This window comes from Sparus aurata, chromosome 10, assembly GCF_900880675.1.
Source record: "Sparus aurata chromosome 10, fSpaAur1.1, whole genome shotgun sequence".
Taxonomy (NCBI): Eukaryota; Metazoa; Chordata; class Actinopteri; order Spariformes; family Sparidae; genus Sparus; species Sparus aurata.
This window is the reverse complement of record NC_044196.1, coordinates 5,908,379-5,933,797: the sequence shown is the minus strand read 5'-3', so window position 1 is coordinate 5,933,797 and position 25,419 is coordinate 5,908,379. Positions and strand designations below refer to the sequence as shown.

Here is a 25,419-nt window from a genome sequence, read left to right as displayed (position 1 = left end):
GTTCCTCCATCAGCTGGACTCTGACCTGCTGATTCAGTTTGTGTTTGCTTTTTATTGTCTTCCTTGTGAGGATCAGTCTTTGCTTCTCCACCCGCCCCGACCAGTTGTTGTTGTTCTCCTTCCATCAGACTCTGACCTTCTGTTTCAGACTTTGTCCCCTCCTCTCGGTCTCCCGTGTCCTCACCTTTCTCTGGTTTCTCTCTGAGTGTTTCTGTCTCTGCTTGATCTGAACTACCTTCACTTACTGATTTACTATCTTCTTTCTTTTCCTCCAAACCAGGATTTATCCCTTGTCCTGCTGGGGTTTGATCACCTTGTGTTCCTCCATCAGCTGGACTCTGACCTGCTGATTCAGTTTGTGTTTGCTCTTTATTTTCTGTCTTGTGAGGATCAGTGTTTGCTTCTCCACCTGCCCCGACCAGTTGTTGTTGTTCTCCTTCCATCAGACCCTGATCTTCTGTTTCAGACTTTGTCCCCTCCTCTCGGTCTCCCGTGTCCTCACCTTTCTCTGGTTTCTCTCTGAGTGTTTCTGTCTCTTCTTGATCTGAACTACCTTCACTTACTGATTTAGTGTCTTTCTTTGTGTTGTCTAAATCTTCTGTTGTCTGGACCTCATCTTGCTGCCTTTCATTCTCCATCACACATTGAGACCCTCTTCCTACATTTTCTTCTGCCTCCTTCCTGAACTTCTCTGGCTGTTCCTCCTCTATCTGATCTGACCGTCCTGTTTGTTCATATTTGCTGTTAATTCCCTCGTCCACCTTACTCTGATTCTTCAGTGGTTCACCTTCTGCTGCTTCTATCAGGCGCTCCTGTTCTGAAGCTTCACTCCCTCCTGTTGTTTCTTCTTTCACATGGTATGTCTGGGAGTCTGTGTGCAGAAACACTCATCAGTTTAGTTTTGCTGTGAAAATGTAAAAATGATCTAATCCTAAATATCTATGATCTTTATAAATAAAAAAATACATATATTTACATTTACATTTGAAAGGGTATATGAAACTAAATGTAGCACTATGTTTTTAAATGAGATGTTCCCTGTTTAATTTATCTTGTGCACATGTTTGAGGAACAACACGACACATGATCCCACCAGAGTATCTCAGTACTGCACCGACCAACAAGTGGCAGTACAACCTGATCACCACACTTCATTTTGGTCTCGTCTCCCTCTGTTGGATAATATAATCCCAAACATAATGGCCTCATATAGAGAAGTAATATAGAAATACATGAATTAATAAATACAACATATGATAAATTACACAGAAATTTAAAAGTATGTATTAAATCATGGCAAGGATTTTTTTGCCCTGTCTGTTATTGTTAGAGAGGTAACTACATCTTCAAACTAGCTTTAGGCTATTGATCAGGCTGCTGTATGGAGTGATAACATGCTTGATTGTCTTATTTCTAGACAAACATACTTTACGTTTGTCTTCGTCATTGTTTAATATTTTTGTTGCTATATTGATGTTAAGATGCGATGCTGTAACATCACACTGACTTACTGTTTTTCTTTTGTTTTCGTTTCCAGAAAACAAAGCAAGCTGCAAGAACTGACGTGACGCCAGCGAGTGCAAAGATGACGGCAGCAACAGATGAACCAGAACCTGATGGCTCTTTGAAGAAATCATCTGAAACAATAAAACACAGAACAACATATTTATTTCAACCAGACCACAGCTGTGTGACGCTCAACAGTTATCATATCAGACATAAAGAACTTAATTATACCTGGAACATGTATGTGTGTCTCTCTGGTCTGGTTGGTGCTGTTCTGTTGGACTCTACAGGTGAAGCTGTTGCTGTGTCTCTTCTCCACAGTCACTCTGCTGCTGACAGTATAGAGGTCATCAGGACCTCTGACTGTCTCTGTAGGTCCAGCAGAGAGGAGGTTTCCCTCACCGTTCAGCCAGAACACCTCAGGTACTAGATACCAGCCTGTAGACTCACACTGGAGAACTCCACGACTGACGTTGGTTATCTTAATGAAAACATCTGATAATAAGAAAGAGAAAACCCAGACTGTAATAAGCATAATTAAATATAAGCACACTGAACAAAACTGTGCAGATGATGAGACATGCATGCTCAACATGTTTGCTGGCTTACCAACAACAAGCTTAACACTAGTATCTGTTTTAAATCCTGGAACGAAGCATCTGTAGGTTCCCTGATCAGAAAACGTGACTTTGGAGAGTTTCAGGGACATGTCTCCCCGTCTCAGTCCATCGATGGACACTGATGTTCTCCCCTTGTAGGATGGGTGTTGATCAAAAAGCCGGTCTTCACCATCACGCCTCACATGGACAAATCTGGGGTCCAGGTCAGGCCTCGCCCACTCCAGCATCACATTAACTGCATCTGTGGCAGGATTCAACTGGCATGGTAGAGTGATGCTCTCACCGAGCAATACCCCTATCAGCTCAGCAGATTGACCATTCCCCTGACACTGACCTGAGGAAAACAATATGTTTTAGCATCCCATACTTTACCTAATCACCAGAATAAACATGGGCATTGTACAATCCTGCAAAACCATGTTTGTTTACGTTTCTTTGGGTGCAATTGTCTTTTGTATGTTCTGACACCACAATACAGTGAATAAATACATACTCTGTGAATCCCACCTCTTGTCTACTATATGCTTTACGGTTAAATGCTGATAACAGTCTGCCAACATGCTCACGATGGCAATGTTGATACCAAACACCATCTTAGTTAAGATTCTTAGCATGCTAACATCTACTGTGAAGTTCAGGTAAGGCTGGCGCACATGTCATAAACCAAGCATAGGACCAATTCAATTTTGACCCGATGATGGCGCTAGATAAAAAGTCACAGGGTCAGAGTTGATAAAATTTGAGTTTCTGAACTGCAGTTCATGGCAATCCATTTTGCATGTCAGCCTCATGTTTTTTATCCTCTGGGGACTGTGAATAAGTGTACAAGTGTTTGATCTTTCAACTAAATGTAAAGATTTAACACAGTGGTGAATTATAGTCAGGGGGCCAAAGTCGTTAGGATTCATCCTTTGGGAACCATGAATGTCAGTGTCACTGTTTTTAGATATTTCTCTTTGAATCTTATTTGTAGAACACTCAGCATATACGCTGTTATCATGGCTAAATATACAACAATCATTTGTTTTCAATTAATAATTAACACATGCGTTGAACTCTGGATTACAGTAACATTGAATAAGAACACCAGCACCTGTGATCACTCTAATAACCTCTGCACAGCAACACAGGAACGAGTTAATGATTAACCTGTGCCTTTCCATCTTACTCTAAGTACAACCCACACATTATCTGTTATCTAACTGACCTCCCAAAGTCAAACAAGCCGTATCAGGCAATAAATGAGAGGGATGTTTTCACTTTCATTTTCACCACTCAGCTTATCTACAGTGGGAGTGTGGTGCCCCACTGTGGACAAACTGCAACAGGTGAGATCAGTTCATTCAAACGTCGGTCTGCGCACAAAAATTACAATTCATTTTCGAAAGCCTTTATACATTTTCATACAGAGTGATTAAATCATTTTTCCACTATCAGTTCGACAACAATGACCTTTCATCATAATAATAATGAATCAGTTACCTTCATGAGAGTGTGTTAGGAGAAGGAAGACAACAGCGTGATGGAAAATCAAAGAATTCCAGGTCAGTCTGTCCGTCTGGTGAGGCATCGTGCAGCGCTGAAAATTAAAATGTACCGTATATTTCAGCAACAAAAAATGTTTTCATGTTCGGTTGAAATGAACATATCAACTGTCTGAAATCATGCCTTCCTATATGACCTCAAATTATTTAAATTAAGCTTCTATGTATACTACTCATTGTGAGAGTACATGTTTAAAATACATTTTATCTATGATATAAAGTGCAAGAGTCGTCTTGTTTGGACTCTAAAAAATGAGTTGTGTTTGATACAGAACTATATGTGATGGCAAATAGAATACAATTCCCACTAAACTGAAAATAAAATCAGAACAGAAAGAGTTTTATTTATAAAGAATGTCTTACCTTTTGGTTGCTTTCTCATTCAGTGACACACAGTTCAACTCCATAAATCAAATTACAACACTGCGCCCGCTCTGTCTTATCTTTTTAAGTCCCTACCCACGCTCAGCCTATTAGATTCAAGTCTGTGTGACTGGGTGTAAAAAGTGGAGTCAGGAATCAGGATTAAGAGTTTTCAAGTGTTGTGGAAACTCCTTAAAGTGCGTTGTCTGAAAAAATGGTAATCAATGAATTTGTTTCTTTGATTAGTTTGTTAAAATGTTAAACCAATAGTATACTGCTTTATGTCTTTATGCCTGTAAACATTCAGTGTCCCTGTTAATGTGTAACAAATAACATAAAAGAACTTTGATCCAGTTGCCAGGTAACTGCTGACCACAATTGTAAAGTACCATGATCACATCTAAAGCCAATGAAACCAGAGCCATGATAACACTTTCTTTATTGTTTTGGTTAATGGAGCATGAGATAGACGACAAGACTGCAGGGGGCAGAAGAGGACATCTTATACATGTTCACACCATCCATATCAGACAGGAGTTCAGCAAAACACTCCCCTGGCAGACTTAACAATGCAGAGTGATACTGCCGTCTCCTCCCTCTTTCCTCAGCTGTCAAACTGCTGACACTTTGCTTTTTGGCAAAAATATTGGGCCAACTACCGTGAGGGGGTGCACTCGGTCTGCAACTGTGTTCGGGTAGGTTGGGCTTCTCAAGTGGCCACTCACATGAATGCCATGACCCAAGGTTTCCCAACAAAGTCCTATGAAATCATCAGTGACTCTCACCTCACCTGTCAGGATCAAACGTCAAATGTTGGGGCTCATCGTTGAAGTGCCAAAACGGTAAACACAAGAGCATGTTATTGGCAGACAGTGAAGCTAGACAACAATATAAAATGCCCAAGGAGAGAGACAAGTTGTAGCTGCAGGGTGAGACTGAAATCAAACATTTGAAGTCTAAAGCACATCACTACATGACTACAAGTACATCTGCCTGACAGAAGTGTTTGTAACACTGAAGCTGAGGCCTGCTCAACACCAGAAATAATCTGTGTCTGAAGAGGAAGTTCTCAGCTGCACTGTGCTGTTTTTAGCTTTGACTGAGTCTGACGCACGTCAGTCAGCAGCGAGACAGCATGGAGGTTACAGCTCTCTGCATCACACTGTGTAAGTACTGAATTTGGCTTTTCTCTACATTTATCGTTTACAAGTTCCAATGGAAAGGAAGAAAAATTAGAATCAATATTATAGGGTCCAGCAGATGCCTTGAATTTTTAATTGCTCAAATGTTTGAGATTTGATCAGTAGGTTACAAACATGACCTGATATGTCTCTGCAATGATAACACACGGTATGTCATAGTTATTAGATATAAATGATACATACAGGATGAAAGACACTTTATATTCAGCTCTCTACTTGTGTCTTTACAGTGGTGGACCTGATGATGCTGCTGGTTGCACATGTTCAGCAAAGTTACCCTCAGAAATCTGGTGAGCAGCACTTTAATGAGTGTCAAAGGATACAAAAAATGATCCTCCCAACTTTTATACTAGCTCTGACCCTAAAACCTTTTTGCTTGAGCCAGCTTGATGAAAGCCTAACACGTGTATAAAACAAACACCATTGAAGGGTTATGTTTTGGATCTTAAGATGTTTAAGTCTTAAGTCTTCTTCTATTAAGGGAAATCATGAAATGTATTTTCCAATTAATCAGAGCACAGATAAACTCAACATTTACGCTGATGACTCTCCGTTAATCAATCAGTCTTTCCTGGAAATTTTAGCAGTCCAATTGCTATCTGATGGAACAATCAGTGAATAAGGGCTACTTTCATTTCAATAATGATGAACTTGGTTTGGTTTTTACTAATAACATTCAAGGTTAAAAAACAATATCTAGCCCCACCTTTCTGAACTGTTTACCCCGTATTAGTCGGATCATAACTTGTGTTCAACTGTTCTGTCTGCTTGCAACTAGAGATGTCTGACTGTTATCAGAGCTCAATGGCTTCACTGTAATAGTTGCAATATTCTTTGGGTTTACTGCTTCGCCTTTTGTGCCTTGCCATACTCTTTCCTCTGTTTATTGTCCTTCAATTGACCATTATTTGAATTATACACAAACACAAGTGCTGTGTAGACCAGACATGCTTCTCCTGCGTGGTTGAGTTGGGCAAGTGTTTTGTATGTTTTGACTTCTTATGATATATTTTCATGATAACCGGTAATCATCCGATTCTTAATATATGTATTTCCCTGTCTCTTAGTGTCAGATGCAGCTTTGCATATCATTCCAACAGGACTACAAGTCTTTGAATATGAGTCCGTCTCATTTACCTGTGAAGGAGGTGACGGATTAAAAGTAAGGAACATCAAGAAAATCCTTCCAAAATGTTCAACTGATGCAGTGATGTTAACTGTGACCTGCACCATTGACTATGCATATAAATCAGACAGTGGAGAATACTGGTGTGAAGGTGAAGGAGGAGAGAGAAGCAACACTGTCCACATCACTGTCACTGGTATGTTCATTGGATGTAGCTTTAAACTCTAAAATCACAAACTATCAACAACAGAAATTATACCTCCAGTCTCTCGATCTGGGTTTCAAAAGTATACTGTAAATGTACTTTGTTCAGATGGTTCTGTGATCCTGGAGAGGCCTGTCGTCCCTCTGACGGAGTGGGAAGATGTGACTCTCGGCTGTAGAAAGAAGAACACTTCTTCCAACCTGCCATCTGATTTCTATAAAGATGGCCTCCATGTTGGGAGCAGCTCTACAGGAGAGATGACCATCCACAGTGTTTCCAAGTCAGATAAAGGACTCTACAAGTGTGCCATCTCTGGAGCTGGAGAATCACCAGAGAGCTGGCTGGCTGTCAGAGGTGAGATATTGCACTGTTTCATGTTAAAGTAGTATCTTTTAGCATGCCTGCATCGTGAGGATAGCTCAAGTATCTGTTGTCTAATTAATTTGTTGTTATCTTCTAAAGTTAATTCAACAAGTAGAACACCAAAACGTTTCTTTCATTAGTGTGTTTTTTTTCATAGAGAACATCATTGCTTGAAAGCCATCCGATTAGCTCCATTTCATTTCTCCATCTTCATTTACGCTTAATGAAGCACTTGGTAACTTTTGTTGTTTTGAAGAATCCTGCACAAAAAAAGTCAGTCAACACCAGACATGTTTCAGTCGTATGTTTTAGACAACCATCTCAACTGTGTCTAAAAGAATCAGTGACTCAAGCATATCAACTTGCTACCTATTTAGGACGGCGATTTTGGAGAAAGATGGTTGATTATTGAAGTGGGAACGAGACTCAATCAACAACAACATAATCAGCTATCTTCCTCCAGATTTGCTTTCCCTATTTTATAAGAAGAAGCTACATTTTGTAATGGGCTATGAGCAAATGTCAAAATGCTTCTGAGAACAGATTTTTTTGTGAGCAAACAGGTTTTGTGTAAGTGTATTATTTTATTCATTATTTCCAACCCCCCCCCCCCCCCCCCCCCCAAAAAAAGAAAGAAATAGACCCTGTAAGGAAAAACTGAATGCAATCATTTGCAAACAAACTGTTCACTGACAGTTTTACAAACTGTTCCTGAGCTTATGTACTAAAATCCTTTGTGCAAATGTGCGTTTTGACAAAGTGCTGCAACTCCTCCAGTCCCTGCTTGTGAATGATTCAGCCTTTGGAGGACGCCCCTTTCATACCCAGTCATGATCACCTGTTCCAATTAATCTCTTTACCTGTGGAATGTTCCAAAAAGGTGTTTTTGGAACATTCCACAACTTTCACCATCTTTTGTTCCCATAATGCAACTTGTTTGAAACATGTTGCTGCCATCAAATTCACAACAAGCACTTATTTATCAAAATCAGAAGCATTAAATATACTGTCTCTGTAGTGTATGCAAATGAGTATATGTCTTAAAGGATTAGAAAATAATCACATACGTTCCTATTTTTTTTTTACAGTGTCCAAACTGGAATTGCAGTCGTATAATATTCTTTATTTTTGGGAGCAAGAATGATAATATGTTGTTGTGTGTTTCTCAGATGCAGCTTTTCGTATTGTTCCAACCAGACTGCAGGTCAATGAATATGAGTCTGTCTCTTTTACCTGTGAGGGGATTAACGTCTCGGCTGGATGGAGAGTGAGGAACATCAAGAAATTTGTTACAAAATGTTCAACTGATTCAGTGATGTCAACCTTGACTTGCACCATTGAGTATGCCTATAAATCAGACAGTGGAGAATACTGGTGTGAAGGAATAAGAGGAGAGAGAAGCAAAACTGTCCACATCACTGTCACTGGTATGTTCATATGTGGAATTCAACTGTAAAATCACAAGCTATCAACAACAGAAATGTTACCTCCAGTCTCTCGTTCTGTTTTTCAAAAGTATACTGTCAATGCACTTTGTTCAGATGGTTCTGTGATCCTGGAGAGTCCTGCCCCCCCTGTGATGGAGGGAGACGATATGACTATGTGCTGTAGAAGCACATCCAACCCCACATCCAACCCCACATCCAACCCCACATCCAACCTCACATCCAACCTCACATCCATACCCACAGCAGATTTCCATAAAGATGGCCTCCATGTATGGAACAATTCCACAGGAGAGACGATCATCCACAATGTCTCCAAGTCTGATGAAGGACTCTACAAACGGAACAACTCTGGAGCTGGAGAATTTCCAGAGAGCTGGCTGTCTGTCAGAGGTTAGACATTGCACTGTTCATCATTTAGCATCTGTGTAGTGCCAGGGTAGCTCAGCTATTCATTGTTAAATCCTACTTCTGATTTATCTAGCAGTGATGAACTTGACCGGCCAAAACTCACTGCTTGGGTGTGTAACATTTGTAACAATTCTACTTGTGTTGTGATCAAGTCTTGTTTCTTTTTGGGACCCAATTTTCTTAATTTACATTGTTCTTTGTTTCTTTGCATCAGATGCAGCTGTTATCGTTCCAGCCAGACTGCAGGTCTTTGAATACAAGTCTGTCTCGTTTACTTGTTTGGGGTTTAATGTCTCAGCTGAATGGAGAGTGAGGAACATCAAGAATTTCTTTTCAAAATGCTCATTTGGCACCAAGTTGTTAACTGTGACCTGCACCATTGACTATGCATATAAATCAGACAGTGGAGATTACTGGTGTGAAGGTGCAGGAGAAGAGAGAAGCAACACTGTCCACATCACTGTCACTGGTATGTTGACTTTATTTAGTCCCTCCTTCTGTATTTCTAAAGAACCTTATTTGTCACACTTGTACCTCCAACGATTCTTTAATGTTTTTCAGCTGGTTCTGTGATCCTGGAGAGTCCTGTCCTCCCTGTGATGGAGGGGAAAGATGTGATTCTGAGCTGTAGAGAGAAGACGACTTCCTCCAACCTCACAGCTGACTTCTACAAAGATGGCCTCCATGTTGGGAGTAGTTCCACAGGAACCCTGACCATCCACAGTGTCTCCAAGTCTGATGAAGGACTCTACAAGTGTAACATCTCTGGAGCTGGAGAATCACCAGAGAGCTGGCTGGCTGTCAGAGGTGAGATTTTGCATAGTTTAGGTGATAGCATGCCTGCAGAGCAAGGATGGCTATCCAATGTTGAGTCAATCAGAAACAGAAACATCTATTGAATCTTTCAGATGGTTCTGTCATCCTGGAGATTCCTGTGCTTCCTGTGATGGAAGGAGACACTGTGACTCTGCAATGTCGAAACAAGCAGACTTCCTACATCCTTCCAGCTGATTTCTATAGAGAGGGACTTTTCATTGGGAACAGCTCGACAGGAGAGATCACCATCCATAGAGTTTCCAAGTCTGATGAAGGAAACTACAAATGCAGAATGTCTGGAGCTGGAGAATCACCAGAGAGCTGGCTGGCTGTCAGAGGTAAACAATGCACAGTTTAGGATTAAAATTGCTAAAACTACTTTTAGCATGCCTGCAGTGTGAGGAAAGCTCAACTGTGGATTGCAGAATTTATTTTGACTTCATCTTCTAGTTGTTAATTCTGCTGAAAACACCAAACTAATTAGTCGTGTCTCAGAGTAACGTTTCAGCAGCCTTTAGAGACAGCCTGTTGCATGCTGTTACAGCAGATATATTGTCTTGTCTTTGCAGATCTTCATAGAGTGACCTGTTTCTCCTTGGATCACCCCTTCTGTCTTCTCCTCCTCTTCAGGACCGTTTTCACCATTTTGATTGTGGCTGTGCTGTTGCCTGTGGTGGTTCTGCTTCACTGTGGGAAACTTAGAGTTACACACACATAACTCATACAGGTAAAAGATATTTTGGTCATTAAGAGCATGAGAATGTTTCATAATGCTTTATGTTAGGGAAATCTCTGATGTCAGAAAAGATACACTTGAAAATGCGATTACATTTTTACTTTGTCCAAATTAGGTTTAAGGTGTTTTGACTTCTCTGACGTGTTCAGTCTCACAGAGGCTGTGTGACTTTCTCATGCTCAGACAAGGTTATAAACCACCACTGTACTGACTGATGCATTGACTATTATTAAAAAGCCACATGTGACTTCTCTCATTCAGTAAATGTCACACATGCTGGTGATAATTTGAGCTCCTCAGACACAAACCTCATGAGAAAATGTCTGTACGTGCAGTATGTAAATGTAGTAACAACAAATACTTCACAATATAATACAAGATACCACTCCATGCATCTCCCATAGGCTTCAATGAACCTGGTCCTAAGGTCTGGCACCAACCAGAACATTACAAAGTTGGTATGATGACATAAAGTCCGTGCCATCTTCCAAAGCTTCCTTGTTCAGAATCTAGGTCATGTGAGGACATATAATTGAGTTCCAGTCATTTAAGTTCCTGAAGACACTGAGTTTCAGTTTTTGAGACTGTTTCCCCACTAACGTTCTCTGTGTTCTCTGTCTCACAGGACACAAAGAGCCGAGTCACCCGACTGAGGAAGCAATTAGAGAGAAGAAGACGGAAAACGTTACATATACTGTTTGTAAAGCTCTGTGTTGAACTGACTTATTTATTTTTTTAAGTCAGTTTTTAAAATAACGTGTAATTCAGTGTTACTGTACATCTATATCCAGCCTTTCATAACTTCAAAATGTTACATTTATATTTACTTTTTCATCGCTAACAAAACAAATACAATAAACTTTCATTTTGTCATTTTACCCGAGTGCAAAACAATATTATATTAGACCGTGATTGTAGTGAAAGACAGCATTTATTAATCTAGTGACTTCAGACAATAGGCTGTATTTAATAGATACGCAGTAGGTCACTTCACTGGTGTTTATTTTTGGGTTTAACCACATTGTTCTGTCTGCTCATGTGTGAGACACTGATAATAAGAACGCAGCTCCTGCAGCTGTTAAATAGACTCCATGTGGTCTAACCACCCACATGGTGATTTTAGTGTGACACTCAGGTGGAGCCAGTGGGGTTTGGTTGCTTTTTTTGTATGCCTCAATATGTATGTTGTCTCGGAAAACACACATAACAAAGTGACCTGCTGGTGACGTTTGACTCTTGTGTTGTTGGGCTCATATGTCAGTCTATCATCTATCAATTAGACTGAGATATTATAAATTGCGACGTCTCACACATTTTCAGACAAAGGAGTTTGTGTGCAATATAGAAAAAATGGGGACTGAACCCTGTTGAAACACAGTACTTTTCTGTAATTAAAATGTGTCTTTTAGCTTCAGTCTTACAAGAAACTCTGTTTATTTGTCATCTTTTCAATAAAAGGGTAATAATCAGGCTAACAGTTGCAGAACAGTGCTGTATTTACTTGAGTTTTATCATATAAGCTTATCTTAAACAAATGTTGAATATTGTATTTTATTCAATATTTACTGCATTAACTTATATAACATAACTGACACACACACACACACACACACACACACACACACACACACACACAAGCACGCTGAGAGAAACAATGCAAAGCAACTCCTCAAACACACCTGCCATCATCATAAACATTTCCCCATTTCCTTTTTGTTAGGAAATATAAAGATACAGTTGTTCTGATAATAGTATATAATATAATATAATAATATAAGGAAATGAGTTTGTACATTTGTGAAATTTAAAGTTACACTTTGCTGGATTATAATTTACAAGTAATTTATAATTTATTAACCTACAACGCCTTGTGTCATATCTCTAAGGTTAAAGTCTATGTTTTATTGGACAGATAGTGTTTTTTGAGAGCAGTTGACGAAGCCACGAAACAGGTATGTCTGCTATTATACGCTTCATTTGTCATTTAATAGAAAAAATAATTTGAAATGAAAGTTTAAACATGACTTTACCGAGTGTTACTGTTTTGCAGTTTTCCATGAATCTGGTTGTTTTTCTGTCAACTGTGAGTCTTTATTGCATGAACATAATTTTATGGTACCACAGATATGACTCTATGTTTAAAACATTGATAAATCAAACTGTTATGAATTGAAACGTTATATACTTTATAAACTGCAAGGTGAATTATTGATTACAAAATTTAGAACTTAATCAGAGGTAGTTTTTTTATATTCTGGGAGACAATATATGCTAACGTGCTAAGGAAGTGTTTTATGATAAAGAACAACCTAAAACGAATATTTTGACCTCAACATGTCAGAAGGAAGTAATACCACAGCTACACAGAACTACAAAAACAACACGTCCATGTACCTACAAAGCCTGGATTGAGAGCTCAGTTGTAACTCCTTGAGCAAAGTAGGTTAGCAGTTTAACCCTTTTGTTGTGTTCCGGTCAAATCTGTCCGATTTAAACGTTTTAACTCTGAAAAATGTACTTAATTTGATCAGACTGACCTAAGAGTCCATGACTTTGTCCACAAAGAGGATTTATGACTGAGACTGGAACTCAGGTGCTTGCACAGAGAAATAATACTAAACCGACCATTCTGATATTGTCACTGTGTGATGCCCATTGAATCTCAATACTGAAAATATTAGAATGTGCAGTATCATATGTGTTTGTTTAGTGTTTTTTCTTTGTATTTTTCTTGTTGTTTGTTAAGTTTTTTGCAAATACCACCATTTCAGATTCATCATTGTTGAATTTCGTCTACTTGGACTGTAACCTCTAATACCTGGTTTGTGTCAATTTCTAGATTTTAACTCCAACATGATTTACCGTATGTCGTCTCAGCTCAGTGTCTTCAGTGCTGTGGCTGTCTTACTACTCCTACCAGACTCCTGTGGAGGTAGAGTATTGCAAAATAAAAAAGTCATGTGTTGTACAAACTAAGAAATAAAACAAAGAAAAAATACAACAAACCGTGCACTGTTGTATCGTAATCCTGAGATGACAGAACCTGTTGAAACATACATGCATATAAATTATAAACCAGTTTAATAAGATATGTTTGTGTTTAAATTAGTTTGAAATAGTTGTTAATGTGCTAAAACATTTCAGTTTTCACATATAGTTTGATATCATATAATGATGATCTGTTTCTTCTATGTTCTCAATATTACTTGAGTTTGGTTGTTTATGATGGATATAGTTAGCTGTCTATAATTCAAACTTTAGCTGTAATGTTTCATATAGATTTTTCACCTAATCAGTTCCAAATTGTGTTTGTGTCATATCTTCCTGCATTACAACAGTGTGTCCCAGGGATGCACCACTTGCAATTAGTTGGCCGATTTAGATTTGTTTTAAAAGCCTGTCCTGCTGATTTCATTTTGGCCAACATGCTTGTTAACCTTTTTAAATTGAAAATTCAATTGTATATCCCGCTACATCCTCTGCTAGTGCATCTCTAATACGTCTCTTGCAGAGGGATGCAGATCCTCTCGTTTTAATATGGAACATGTTTTTACAAGTGCACAAGCTAAAAACAGGTCTGCCACTCCCTCAGGTCAGTCTGCAGTCATTGGTCCACTTCAGCCAATCGTAGCATCAGTTGGTGATGACATCACCTTGCCATGCCATCTTGAACCTGCCGTTGATGCTGCTGCCATTACATTTGAATGGACCAGACCTGACCTGAACCCCAGATTTGTCCATGTGTGGCGTTCTGGTGAGAACCTGCTGGACCTGCAGCATCCTTCCTTCAAAGGAAGAACATCACTCTCTGAGGAAATACTGAAGTCTGGAGACATTTCACTGAAACTGTCTAAAGTCAAACCCTCTGATGAGGGAAAGTACAGATGCTTCATTCCAGGATGGAACAAGGAATCATTTGTGGAGCTCGTTGTTGGTAAGTGAGTACACAGCATGTAAACCGTCTACATCAGCCCAAGCTTGGGCCGCAAGCGCCACCTAGAGGGCCGCCAAAAACTTTCAGTTTTGCACCTGTGGGCCGCGAGGGCCGCGGGACTGCATAGGTTATCAACTGAAGACACCAGGGAAAAGCTGTTATCCATGAGACGCTCAGTTACAATGCAGCTTCCGACCACACGGTGGCGGTAATGCGTCAGTAAGTTGTTTAAGAAGCTCACAGAAGAACAGAAGACATTCAGCTTGCTGCTCACCTGTAGCCAGGGGCGTCGCACGGTGTGACTCGCATCCGTGGGAGGTGTCGGTGTTTCAACACCCACACTTTTCCCGGTGAGAGGGTTCAACACGCTCACTTTTTCTGCCGTTTATCCACAGTTTTGCACAAACGCTTCACTACAGTCGCTCAGTTTCTCTGGCCGCTCTGTATCTGCGCTCGCTGCAGCTGCCTCCTCTCTCCTCCCTCTCCTGTTGCTGCTTCAAACAAACATGACACCGGCTTTGGGACTGACCGGCTGATGATTGGCTGTTCTGCCTTAAGTCCCGCCTTTCTTGCTGTGTTAGATTTATTGTTCAGCTCGTGCTGATGATGCGGGAACAAACGTAAAATACCAAATAATAGCCGGGCGTTTATTTGTTTCAATCACTTAACAGACCAGGCGTTTATTTGGGACAGGCGTTTAATTCCCTCCTCACAAAACTCCGGGATGAAAATGTCACAAACTTGGCCAGCTTCTCTGTGAATTCTCTGGCATCCTTCTGGGCACAACACGTGAAAAAGGCGAAGAAGAAAAACGTGCAGTGTCAGTGGTCACGTCTTCTTCCTTGATGTTTTTTCAAAATAAATTATGCTCTGCATTGGCGGTTATTTACCCAAATATACACCTCCACCCAGCGTTTAAAGGGGACCACATGATGTGTTTTCTAATGTTTTTATGTGTTTACAGCTGCTAATGTATGTAACGCTGTTACTGTGATGATACATGACAGTTAAATATTGAATATGTCTATAATAACCACATCCTGACATGTAACTGTGATTTTTGATGGGTACTAATAATAACAATCATGACAAAAAATTAACAAAGACTGCAGATCACGATAAGAAGCTGTAACTGGCAGTGAGCTGCTTTCTTTTCTGTTAGCAGTGAAGTGATGTACTCCATGACAGAACATTATAAAAAATGATAATGTATAAAATAATGTTAAACGGTGAAAAAAAACGTACAGTTGCAGTAGGCTTCTATTATAATATGCAGCATATATAGTTTATTATTATTATTATTATGACTACTACTACTATTTTTCTGCATATTCTTGACTTTGAATGGGAGCTGCTGTAAATCATTTCTGTTTCTGATTCATATATTATGCAGTCAGTTGTCCATATTTTAAGTTAAATTAAATGAATCAAGACAGATGTCACATTTACATGTCAGGGTGTGGTTATTATAGACACAGATTCTATATTCAAGTCATTTATCATCACAGTAACAGTGTTACATACCAGCCTTAAACTGGTAAACTGGTGAGTTAAACTGTGGTCACTGTATGTTACTGCATTGACGATTCAGGACCCTTTTTAAAATTAAGAAACTGTTCTGTGAAACTTTCTTCTGCCCATGCCCACAATATGTTGACAGAAGTTCATTAAAAATCTTTGTGGTTATCACGTATATTCACGTAATTGTATTATTTATTCAACTTTATTAACGTATTACCATGTTAAACTGTAAGTGGATTTTACTTATTATTGAATACAAATCAAACCAAGAGTGAGATCAATTAAACCTATATGCAGTGTTGGGGAGACTTAAACTACATGTAGTTGAACTACACAGCTTAACTACAATTAGCTGTAACTTGCTGGTAGGTAAACTACATTCATATTTTGTGCTGCGTCAAGTAATTCAACTACTTTTGGGGGAATTTTTTGTAGTAACCACTCAATGTACTAACTACAATTTTGGCAAATAAGACGAGTTTTCATATATATATATATATATATATATATATATATATATATATATATATATATATATGTATGTATATATATATTATATATATATATATATATATATATATATATATAATATATATATATATATATATATATATATATATATAGTAGAGAGAGAGAGAGAGAGAGAGAGAGAGAGAGAGAGAGAGAGAGAGAGAGAGAGAGAAAAGATCTATATAATATACATTTTATTTTATTTTTCTTTGAAGAAGTTCAACACTTGTGTCCCAGCCAGTGCAGCATGTGAACGGCTTTTTAGTGTTGGTAAAGATGTTTATAGTGCCAAATGGATCCGGCTGTCTGATAAAAACTTTGAGAGACTGCTCATGTGACATCTAGTTCTAGTGCCGAAGTGTTAGTGCCTCTGAAGTTCCTGTGATGTTGACCAAAAATGTCAGCTTTTGTTCTTTAAAAAATAAAAGTTGAGTTGAGAGGCATATTTGTATGTGAATTTTTTGTAGGCTATTATATTTTGTTTCATATACATCATATGTTGATTTATTTAACGCTGATTTAAATGAGTATAATGAGTATAAGTAGTTGCTAAAGCTACTTTTTTTTAGCAGTAGTTTTACAAACCACATTTCTCCAGGAGTAGAAATGCAGTTTGTTAAAACTACAGCCAGGCTGAACTACATGTAGTTTTACATGCTACGCTTGCAAACTAGCTTCCCCACTGCATATACAGTGTTAATATTTAATGGGCCCCGGGCCACTCTGCACTGAAAAAATTGGGCCTTAAGGTCGAAAAGGTTAAGAACCCCTGGTCTACATGGTGATACTTTCCATTCTTTAATTAGGGGGGTTTTACTTGCCAAACAAAATGTAGCAAATTTCCAACAAATGTAAAGTTGTGAAAGAATATACTGAGTTACAGTTAAAGAGTATCATTTCTTGTCTTCTTTCCATCAGATGCTGCGTCTACATTTTTCATCATTGATGTTGACAGAGGCAGCGATGGGGTAGTTCTACAGTGTAAGTCTACAGGCTGGTATCCAGAACCTGAGATGTTCTGGCTGGATGGTGAGGGAAACCTCCTCTCTGCTGGACCTACAGAGACAGTCAGAGGTCCTGATGACCTCTATACTGTCAGCAGCAGAGTGACTGTGGAGAAGAGACACAGCAACAGCTTCACCTGTAGAGTCCAACAGTACCGCACCAACCTGACCAGAGAGGCACTCATACATGTTCAAGGTAAACATGTCCCATAATTATAAGCCTTCTTCAGTTTTAGTTTCAAAACAGAAATATCTATTTTTCTTCACAATATGTAATTCTGTGTTGTTGTTTTTTTGTTTACATTTCAGATAACATATTCAAGGCCCAGTACAGTTCTGGTACTGTCATTGCTTTGGCTGTTTTTTTGGCCCTTTCTCTCTTTACTTTACTTTATCTTTTCCTTCGGAAACGTTATTGTCGGAAGAAGCCACAGACAACGACTACTCCTTAACTTACTTCCCTGGATACAGATACTGGTTTGTTGTTGATCCCTGCAGTGTTAGCCTGTTTGTTTATGTGGTGAATGTGTGGATGTGAATCTATATGCTGCTGAAATATGATCATTAAAACCTGTTTTGTTTTGTTTTTTTCAAACCTGTTGTCTGTGGTTTGGTAGAACAAATGCTTATTTCCAAGAGTAGCCAATTGTTAATTTTGAAGGATGATACTTGAAATAACTTAATAACTTAGAGCTTAGTAATTAGGAAGGAAGGTAAAATAATCATGAAGGAACAAACAAGCACATAGTAACTTCACAGTATAATTCATAAGTAAATAGAAATTTAGATGAGTCAACTCAGAACAACTCATTAAGGATTATTAATTTATTATTAAATATTAAATGAATAACAACTCATTAATATCTGTTCTAAACATTAAAAATCCTGAGAGCTCCTCTGGCAATTCAAAACAGGAAATTAATGAACATTTTATCACAATCTTTTTTATATATAGAGCTCTAAGTGGCAATAATCTGTGTCCAAGCAGTTTACAAAAAAATCTAAAAATGTGACATTCTGATAGCAAAGAAGGAGGGTGTATTTATGAACTGAGCATAGGTTTCAGTGAAGCAAACAAAAATAACACAAAACCTTCACCCATCTGGTTCTTGGAGGCCTGGGAAGAAGAGAACACAAAGAGGACAACAAGACAGCCAACTCAAAGTCCGAGGTGTGAGGTGACCAGGTGCAAGTACTTTCCTGATACCCACACATCAGTAGCGGAACAAATCATAGCCGGGCCGGGGGCGGGGCAAATGACCAGGCCCTTTAAACCCAAATAATAAAGCTCATGATAACATCATTTTACAACATACACATGCCTGCAACAGCGGGGCTGACAAGCTTTGGCAGCACGGAGAGCGACAATGTCATTTGAAAGTCCATCAAGCAGACATGAAGTACCGTATTGACCCGAATATAGGACGACCCTGATTATAAGACGACCCCTCTTTTCAAGACTAATCTTCAGAAACAGACTCTGATAACCAAAATTTGTTTCTCAATAACAAACTCACATACCCTCCTGTCAATCTCTTGGAAGCGGCTGCTTAGTGGACCACAATAAGCTTTTCTCTTACTGTTAGCATTTTCAGATGATCTTTTGGACCCGCCATCTTCGGACGTTACACTCCGTAACTCCATATTTCTTAGCTGGCTGACAGTTGTTTGGCGCCTCCGCTGCATTGATCACCATTATCTTAAAATCAGCATCATAGCTCCGCCTCAGATGTCTGTTAACTTGCCCCACTTTTGATCCACTTTGCTTCCTAAAATCACTGCGTCTCTCCATTTTTCATCTCCTGTCATTTCTTCTGCGCTGTGATTGACAGATAACCGCAGCCACAGTGTCAGTGACGTCTCTACAATAAGCTGGCGCCCTCTGCCATTGCGGTCGTGTAGCGACCCAGACAACTATCACCATGTGTCAACGGTTAGAGCCCAATTATAAGACGACCCCTCTTTTTCATATAATTTTAATCGAAAAAAAAACTTCTCCAAATTCAGGTCAATACGGTATAACAAACCAAGAGAACAACAAAAACATTAGGCTACATGAACACTAATAATAAAACAACACAAATTCAAAGCAGGTCAGCACCACGGATAGCAACCTCATCATTTTGACACCCACTTTAACTATTTCAACTCAGAGCCTGTATCAGTTGCTATAAAGTTTAGTAAAACTGGCACAGCGGCCCACATGTTCACAAACACAATTTCAATATGAAGTAGCCTTCTATAGGCCTACTCACCACTATTTGAAGAGCATGCGACGATAAGTGCGCTCCACGATCTCATCCATGATGCTCTGATCTGCCAGATCCGCAACAGACTTTTGCTTTGTTATCTGATCCCTGAAAGAGCTTTGCCGCTCCACTTTTATATTTATATGAAGTGCCACTCATGTTAACTTAGTCCGTAAAAATCTGTTGACAAATGACTGATGATGACGTTGGTGGACGGTTGGTGACGAGTTTTAACCAAAATACACTTGCAGACAATATCGGCAATCCACTTGTAAATTTGTGAGTCATAAAGTTAAATGTGAGAGTGAAAATGAGGCCAGTCATGCAGCACAACATTTTATTTAATATTTTACACCTACTACATCACTAAAGTCAGTCGGTCTTGTAAAGATTTTAGCAACCATGACTCAATCCTGACTGGAGCAACCTATATAACCCCTGTATGAATTGAGAGGTGATATTAAACTGACTATGCCGTTATGCTGGGCTTCTCTGGGCACAAGTTGTGGGATAGCCTCCCTTCTCCAGTTCCCCTGCGCTGTGGTGGAGTCCCGGCTTCCTCAAGTTCTACCTCCTATCGGCCCAGGTGGGAGGCGTGACCCTCCTGAAAGCCCTGCCCATGCCACCCTTTGGCTCCTGGCACCAGACCTCACCTGAGTCATCATGTATGTCTCTGTGCCAGCCTTTGCCTGCCTTCAAACTTGCATTCATTATCTCTGTTAATGTGTGACACATAAGCAAGTAAGAGTATAAAATACTATAATCACATCTAAAGCCAATGACATGGGAGCAATGGCAACAGCTTCTTTTATGGGTCTGAATGTGGCAGAAAAGGTCTGCTGATTACTGTTCAGTCTATCAAAGTGAGACATTAGGAGGTCAGCAGAAGTTCAGACAGGAAGATAGTCTTCACTCTTTATTTTAGTCCTCACTTCCATTTACACTCTAGCTGTCTCGCTGCTTCCTCTCGTCAATCAGTGAATCTTTGGTTTGAATTATCCAGTCAGTAAAACACCTCAAGAATACCTGTAGGGATTCTCATGGATGTTTGTATATTAATTCATGACACATCACAAAGTGTACTTGTTGTTTTGTGTTAACTAGCAAATATTACCATGCTCCTTTTCACCCAGAGTACATCTACCTGACTGAAGCGGTTGTAACACTGAAGCTGAGGCCTGCTTAAAACCAGAAATAATGTACACAGGAAGAGGAGGTTCTCAACTGCACTGTGCTGCATTTAGCTTTGAGTCAGTCTGACACTCAGTCAGCAGCGAGGCAGCATGGAGGTTACAGCTCTCTGCATCAGACTGTGTAAGTACCGAATTTGTCTTCTTTATTTCTTGTGTCTCCATATGAACACAGTTAACAACAGTAAGTCACTTGGATAAGTCTCTGCATATGATTTAGTAATTGAATATAAGCAACTGTTAAGCTTTGTTTTTTTTCCTGCTTCACAGTGGTGAGCCTCTTGATGCTGCTGGTTGCACATGTTCAGCCAAGTTACTCTCAGAAAACTGGTAAGTACAAGTTGCTTCATTAAATGTCGTGAGATACAAGAAATGAAAGTTGACTTTTACGCCGATGACTCTCCGCTAATGTATCAGTCTCCCCTGGGAATTCTAGCAGTCTAGTTGCTCTGTGACAGTAAATGACAGCAATAACCAATATGTGGCCCCATTCTACCTTTCTGAACTGTTAACCCCTGTATTAGTGAGATCATAACCTGTATTAAACTGTTCTGTCTGCTTGCAGCAAGAGATGTCTAACATTGTTATCAGAGTTCAGTGGCTTCAGACTATTTTTTGCATCATCCTACTTCTTTTTAAACACGCAGTGGAAATCCCTTCTTGAGATATATTTCTGATGACAAGTATTTCCACTGCATTCTTTAGGTTTACTGCTTTACCTTTTGTATCATTAATGTATCAAATGAATCCTATCTTTGTTTACGCTCCACAAAGCACTTTATAACTGTTATTTTGAGTCATGCACAAAAACCTCCTGCCATCAGATATGCTTCAGCTGTGTAATTGAGTGGACAATCTAATGACTTCACGTCTACTTTCTTAACATATGTGCACAATAACTGTAAGTAAACTGGGTCTTAATTCATCCTGTTCTCTGTTGCTCAGTGTCAGATGCAGCTGTTCGTATCGTTCCAACCAGACTGCAGATCTTTGAATACGAGTCCGTCTCATTTACCTGTCTGGGGGTTAGTGCCTCAGCTGGATGGAGAGTGACCAACGCCAATGAATTCTTGAAAACATGTTCAAATGTCACAGTGACATCAACCTTGACCTGCACCATTGGGTTTGCCTTGAGATCAGACAGTGGAGAATACTGGTGTGAAGGTGGAGGAGGAGAGAGAAGCAACACTGCCCACATCACTGTCACTGGTATGTTGACTGTAGGTAGATTTCAATTTTAAAATCACAACACATCAGTGACATAAATGTTATCTCCAGTCCCTAATTCTGTATTTCTAAAGAATACTCTTTATTGCCCTTTTGCTCCTAAACATGTTGTAATGTTGTTCAGATGGTTCTGTGATCCTGGAGAGTTCTGTCCTGCCCGCGATGGAGGGGGAAGATGTGTCTCTGAGCTGTAGAAAGAAGAAGACTTCTTCCAACCTGCCAGCTGATTTCTATAAAGATGGCCTCCATGTTGGGAGCAGCTCTACAAGAGAGATGATCATCCACAGAGTTTCCAAGTCTGATGAGGGACTCTACAAGTGTAACATCTCTGGAGCTGGAGAATCACCAGAGAGCTGGCTGCATGTGAGAGGTAAATGTGATAAAGTCAAGCAAAGCATGTTAGTATTTTCTTTTCTATTATTGTTTCACCAAGTCAACTCCAGATATGAGCTGCAACTTAACTGATTTACATTCAGTGTATGCTTGAAAAGGCAACCCTGAATCGTCTTTAATCTGTTTGCATAAAACTGTTATACATATCTTTTTATGGCATTGTTCAGCTGGTTCTGTGATCCTGGAGAGTCCTGCGGTTCCTGTGAAGGAGGGAGACGCTGTGACTCTGCGCTGTAGAAACAAAGAGACTTCCACCAACCTCAAAGCAGATTTCTACAAAAATGGCCACCTCATCAGGAGCACCTCTACGGGAAAGCTGACCATCCACAGTGTTTCCAAGTCTGATGAAGGATTCTACAAATGCATAATGCCTGGAGCTGGAGAATCACCAGAGAGACGGCTGTCCATCAAAGGTGAGACATATTGTCAGTAAACTGATAACAATTCTGCTCATACAGGGACAATCACCAGCCCAATCAGCAGAATAACATGTTGGCATTTTTTTACCACTGCAAACCAAAGATATGTTCAAATGTATATGTTTGGTACATATAATTATTTACAATTATTCTGACGATTGGGTTGCGTGTCACATATGGAGCTGATGGTTTTCTCAATATTTGTAATCACTGTGCAGCACAGACGCTGACTGTGTTAAGTAACGTCAATCATTTCCAAAACAGCAGACTCAAGGCAAGTAGGTGAGTCCGTACACACTCATGTAATGTAACAAATCACTGAACTCATGGAAATTTATCTCAAATTCTAGAGGAGAGCCCAAAGTATGATGGCTCAGAGAAAAAAAGTGAGGACTCAAACGCAGAACGCACAGACAGAACAGGTAAGGCAAAAGGTCGATGATCAAACAGCACTCAGCAGAGGGCAAAAGCAGTCAGAGCAGACGACCAAAACCAAAAGGACACAAGCACTTTTCAGGTTAAGATGTTGTACAAACTAGAGCGTCAACTACTAACTATTTTCATTAATCTGCAACTTACTGTCAAAAGTGATAAATTAGTTGTTTGTTTTATAACATAAATGATAAAGATGAGAGATGAATTCATAAAGATGCACTGTGTACGTTTTGACCAATAGGGGGCATTTTACAAAACAGACACTCACATTTATGCACCAGTGTTGATTTACAAACCTTTGCACTATATCTCACAGAAACAGAGCCTTTCATTGAACAAAGTACTTTCTGTCATCTTTGCAGTTTCTAAACAGAATCATTTTTCCCGCCATTACTTCCTCCTGCTGTGGATCGTCATCAGTGTCATATTGGTGCTGCAGCTGCTGGTTATTGGGCTTCTATACCGGAAGAAACAGCTAGGTACCAAAATTAAACCTAATGTAAACAATCCAAAGGGAACACCAAAGTAAGCAAAGATTTATTTTCTATGTTGCAGTCCTACTTGAGGCAAGGATGAATTATCCAAACAAGGACCTGCATGATGTCATCAGAAAAGACGAGAAAAAAGAAGGTAATTGCTTAAAGCTCAACAACAGTGACAGCAGGTGCAGCTAGATAGATGTCAGTTTAAAGGTGTAACCACAAATGTCTGAGAACCTCTGTTGTAAAGGTTCAAATCATCTACGTGTCACGGTGCTGCATTTCAGGCGCTGCAGACGCTGCTGAAAATTTGAGCCTCCATCTTGACACAAACCACGGCACAAAACCACAGACAGAAAAAGGTAAGACGAGCAGCTCAGCCCCCCCCCTTCAGTCTGCAGTCCAAAGTAGCATTCTGATATTAGCTTGAAACCAACTACATGACACAGTATAACGTCATTTTGTATATGTTTATTTTCAGATCTGGAGGTACCTCAGTCTTTTAACTCCTCTTTCAGCGACTATGACGCTCCACAAGATCTTCGAAATGGTAAATATGATCCTTTAACGATTGAAGACCATGCAATGGATCAAATGAATTACTCAAAATAGTACCTCAGGGCACAATAACACATTTAGACCATCAGTAAAAGTGCTAAGTTAAAGCTTCAATATGAACACACACTTAAATAATGACTGAGATGTGACAAAATGAACCGGTTAAATGGCCAATGCCCTGCAGTAGTAGACTACACAATATATCAATGCTATAAGATAAGATAAGATAAGATAAGATAATTCTAAGGCCATATACCTCAGTTAGATCAAATTTTAATAGTTATGTGTTACATTGATGTGTTTCTAAAGACAAACCATCCCCAGATAAATAAGACTAAATGAGATGTTTGGGTTTTACAATGACCAATTCAAAGAAAAGACTGAAGCAATTCAATTTGCTTCCGTTTTCTCCAGTATCAGAAGAATCACCTTTAACAGATCTGGATCCCCAATATGCTTCCATCGATACGGTACGACAACTTTGATGCTGCTATAATCAAAATCAACTGTGATATTAAAGGGACAAGTAAATGTACCTGGTGGTAAAAAGAAAATACTGGAAATTGTAGTACATGTGGTCACTTGTGATAAAGCGTTGATTGCTGGTATTTAAAATATTATTTTATCCATGTACTTCCTGTGTGTGTCACAGACCATGGAGGAAGAATCTCCATACTGAAGAAGATGCTTACATCACGCTGTGCTGCATGTGCCAGGAAGTTGTCACTGTAATCCATAAACCTTTGCTTTTAATATTTAATACTTAATTTGGCAGTTTGCCACATGTGTTTGGATTAATATTACATATGGTAGTCAGTAAATTTAACAAGAGTACAGTATGCTTTTGTTGAATTTCATTCAAAGCCGAGTACAAGTTTTGTCATTGTTGTTTTTGTTTGTATTTCCTTTATGTTTCTCTTTATATCTCAGTCATCTCTACATCACGCACGACTTGCATCATTTTATTTGTGTCTCGTTTTCTTCCTGGTTACTATCTGTAAAACAGCAATGTAACAGCAATTGCCAATCTTTTTTAATAAACATTTTTGTAACTTAACTGCGAGTGTCTAACATTCACATGATAATCTAACAAACAGCTCTTTAGGAACTGTTGTTTTAAAGTTCACTTGTTTAATGGGTTTAAGTGAAGTCTTGTGCCTTCC

General features: G+C 39.3%; 2 protein-coding genes across 3 annotated transcripts; both read left to right on the top strand.

The window, feature by feature from the left end:
* The first annotated feature begins 12,226 nt into the window (after positions 1-12,226).
* Positions 12,227-17,901, top strand: LOC115589824 (butyrophilin subfamily 3 member A2-like). Of its 2 annotated transcripts, none has more exons than XM_030430992.1 (5): positions 12,227-12,289; positions 13,177-13,269; positions 13,930-14,271; positions 17,221-17,502; positions 17,616-17,901. In XM_030430992.1, exons 2-5 carry the CDS (start codon positions 13,191-13,193, stop codon positions 17,756-17,758), a joined length of 846 nt encoding a protein of 281 aa, XP_030286852.1. In that variant the 5' UTR covers positions 12,227-12,289; positions 13,177-13,190; the 3' UTR covers positions 17,759-17,901. The 2 variants fall into 2 exon arrangements, with proteins under 2 accessions (XP_030286852.1, XP_030286853.1); XM_030430993.1 differs by having other exon boundaries at positions 13,930-14,275; positions 17,258-17,502.
* Positions 17,902-22,230: 4,329 nt separating this feature from the next.
* On the top strand, positions 22,231-25,313 carry LOC115589833 (junctional adhesion molecule B-like). The gene is made up of 8 exons (XM_030431008.1): positions 22,231-22,342; positions 22,533-22,778; positions 23,582-23,698; positions 23,775-23,849; positions 23,986-24,060; positions 24,180-24,248; positions 24,671-24,726; positions 24,909-25,313. The coding sequence occupies exons 1-8, from the start codon at positions 22,246-22,248 to the stop codon at positions 24,933-24,935; spliced, it is 762 nt and encodes a 253-aa protein (XP_030286868.1). The 5' UTR covers positions 22,231-22,245; the 3' UTR covers positions 24,936-25,313.
* The last annotated feature ends 106 nt before the right edge of the window (positions 25,314-25,419 follow it).

Bases quoted from the DNA above. Each gene is read 5' to 3' on its own strand.
- LOC115589833 (XM_030431008.1), top strand. From the start codon at position 22,246: ATGATCATCCACAGAGTTTCCAAGTCTGATGAGGGACTCTACAAGTGT. The intron at 23,699-23,774 runs GTACCAAAATTA...TCTATGTTGCAG, and splicing joins ATACCGGAAGAAACAGCTAG to TCCTACTTGAGGCAAGGATG. The intron at 24,061-24,179 runs GTAAGACGAGCA...GTTTATTTTCAG, and splicing joins AAAACCACAGACAGAAAAAG to ATCTGGAGGTACCTCAGTCT.
- LOC115589824 (XM_030430992.1), top strand. From the start codon at position 13,191: ATGATTTACCGTATGTCGTCTCAGCTCAGTGTCTTCAGTGCTGTGGCT. The intron at 13,270-13,929 runs GTAGAGTATTGC...CCACTCCCTCAG, and splicing joins CCTACCAGACTCCTGTGGAG to GTCAGTCTGCAGTCATTGGT. The intron at 17,503-17,615 runs GTAAACATGTCC...TTTACATTTCAG, and splicing joins GGCACTCATACATGTTCAAG to ATAACATATTCAAGGCCCAG.